Genomic DNA, 993 nt, shown 5'->3' on the forward strand with positions numbered 1-993 from the left:
CAAAAGATAGATCATCTATCTGAGAAAATGTCTCTTTAAATCTTTCTTTTACATGCTATATCCAAAATAAAGTTTATATAAATAGATTTAGCTTAACTGATAATGGTTTTATGCAGGGCCGTCCGGATCTGCGATTTCAGCGACCATAAAGCTATAGTAAAATCATTTTCTTTCATATTTTGGGAACCCATTTTTAAAAATATAGAACCTTCAAAAAAGTTGAAAATCAAGGTAAATGTTTTACTGAGCTATGTCCAGATCCGACCCTTTGGCTTTATGGTTTCATGAAAAAAGCCATAAGTTATTCAGCTGTATATGTAATACAAATTGACTTACGATCAAGAACAAAGATATTTCGTTCTAAATCATTTATGTTGATAAATTTAACATGTATTCATATATTATTAACTTTGTCATCTATAGTTTTTGCTTTATTCGGTACATCTGAACAGGCCATATGTTACAACAACCATAAACACACTGTGAACTCCTAAGTGTGCCAACTTTTATTTAGATATAATCCAATAATTACGTGAACATCATGCATTCATATGCTACTGATCATCTCAGGCCACAACCGGGTACGCTGCAAGTATTTCGCAACACCTACAATTCAATAACGTAGAGCATCTGAGAATCTCTCTCTCTCTCTCTCTCTCTCTCTGGATCTTTCTTTTACAGGTTATATCCAAAATAAGGTATATATAGGCTTAACTGATAATGGTTTTATGAAAAAAGAACTTACCGCACATGTTCTTTCCCATCTCAACCTTGAAGTAACCCTTTTCTCCCCAATCCTCTCCCCATGAGTTCTTTATAAGCCAATATGGGACACCGTTTTCAATTCCATAACCAACCGCCAAAGCAAAATGCCTCAGGTCCTAAATGGCACATTAAAGACGAAAAGAGTAATCTCATCCATATATCTTTTTTTGATCGAACTCTCATCCATATCATCTAAGTAAAGTTAAAGTGTGAGAACCACCCCCCCCC

General features: G+C 34.6%; 1 protein-coding gene across 1 annotated transcript in view; it reads right to left on the reverse strand.

The window, feature by feature from the left end:
• Positions 1-566: 566 nt before the first annotated feature.
• The window catches only part of LOC106329730 (thiol protease aleurain-like), a 1,020-nt gene continuing 593 nt past the window's right edge, over positions 567-993 (reverse strand). The window contains exons 3-4 of the mRNA XM_013768381.1: positions 746-881; positions 567-586 (exon numbers count right to left, since the gene is read on the reverse strand). Coding sequence (XP_013623835.1) covers positions 567-586; positions 746-881 — 156 coding nt within the window. The remainder of the gene's footprint in view (positions 587-745; positions 882-993) is intronic.

This window comes from Brassica oleracea, chromosome C3 (assembly GCF_000695525.1).
Source record: "Brassica oleracea var. oleracea cultivar TO1000 chromosome C3, BOL, whole genome shotgun sequence".
Lineage (NCBI taxonomy): Eukaryota > Viridiplantae > Streptophyta > Magnoliopsida > Brassicales > Brassicaceae > Brassica > Brassica oleracea.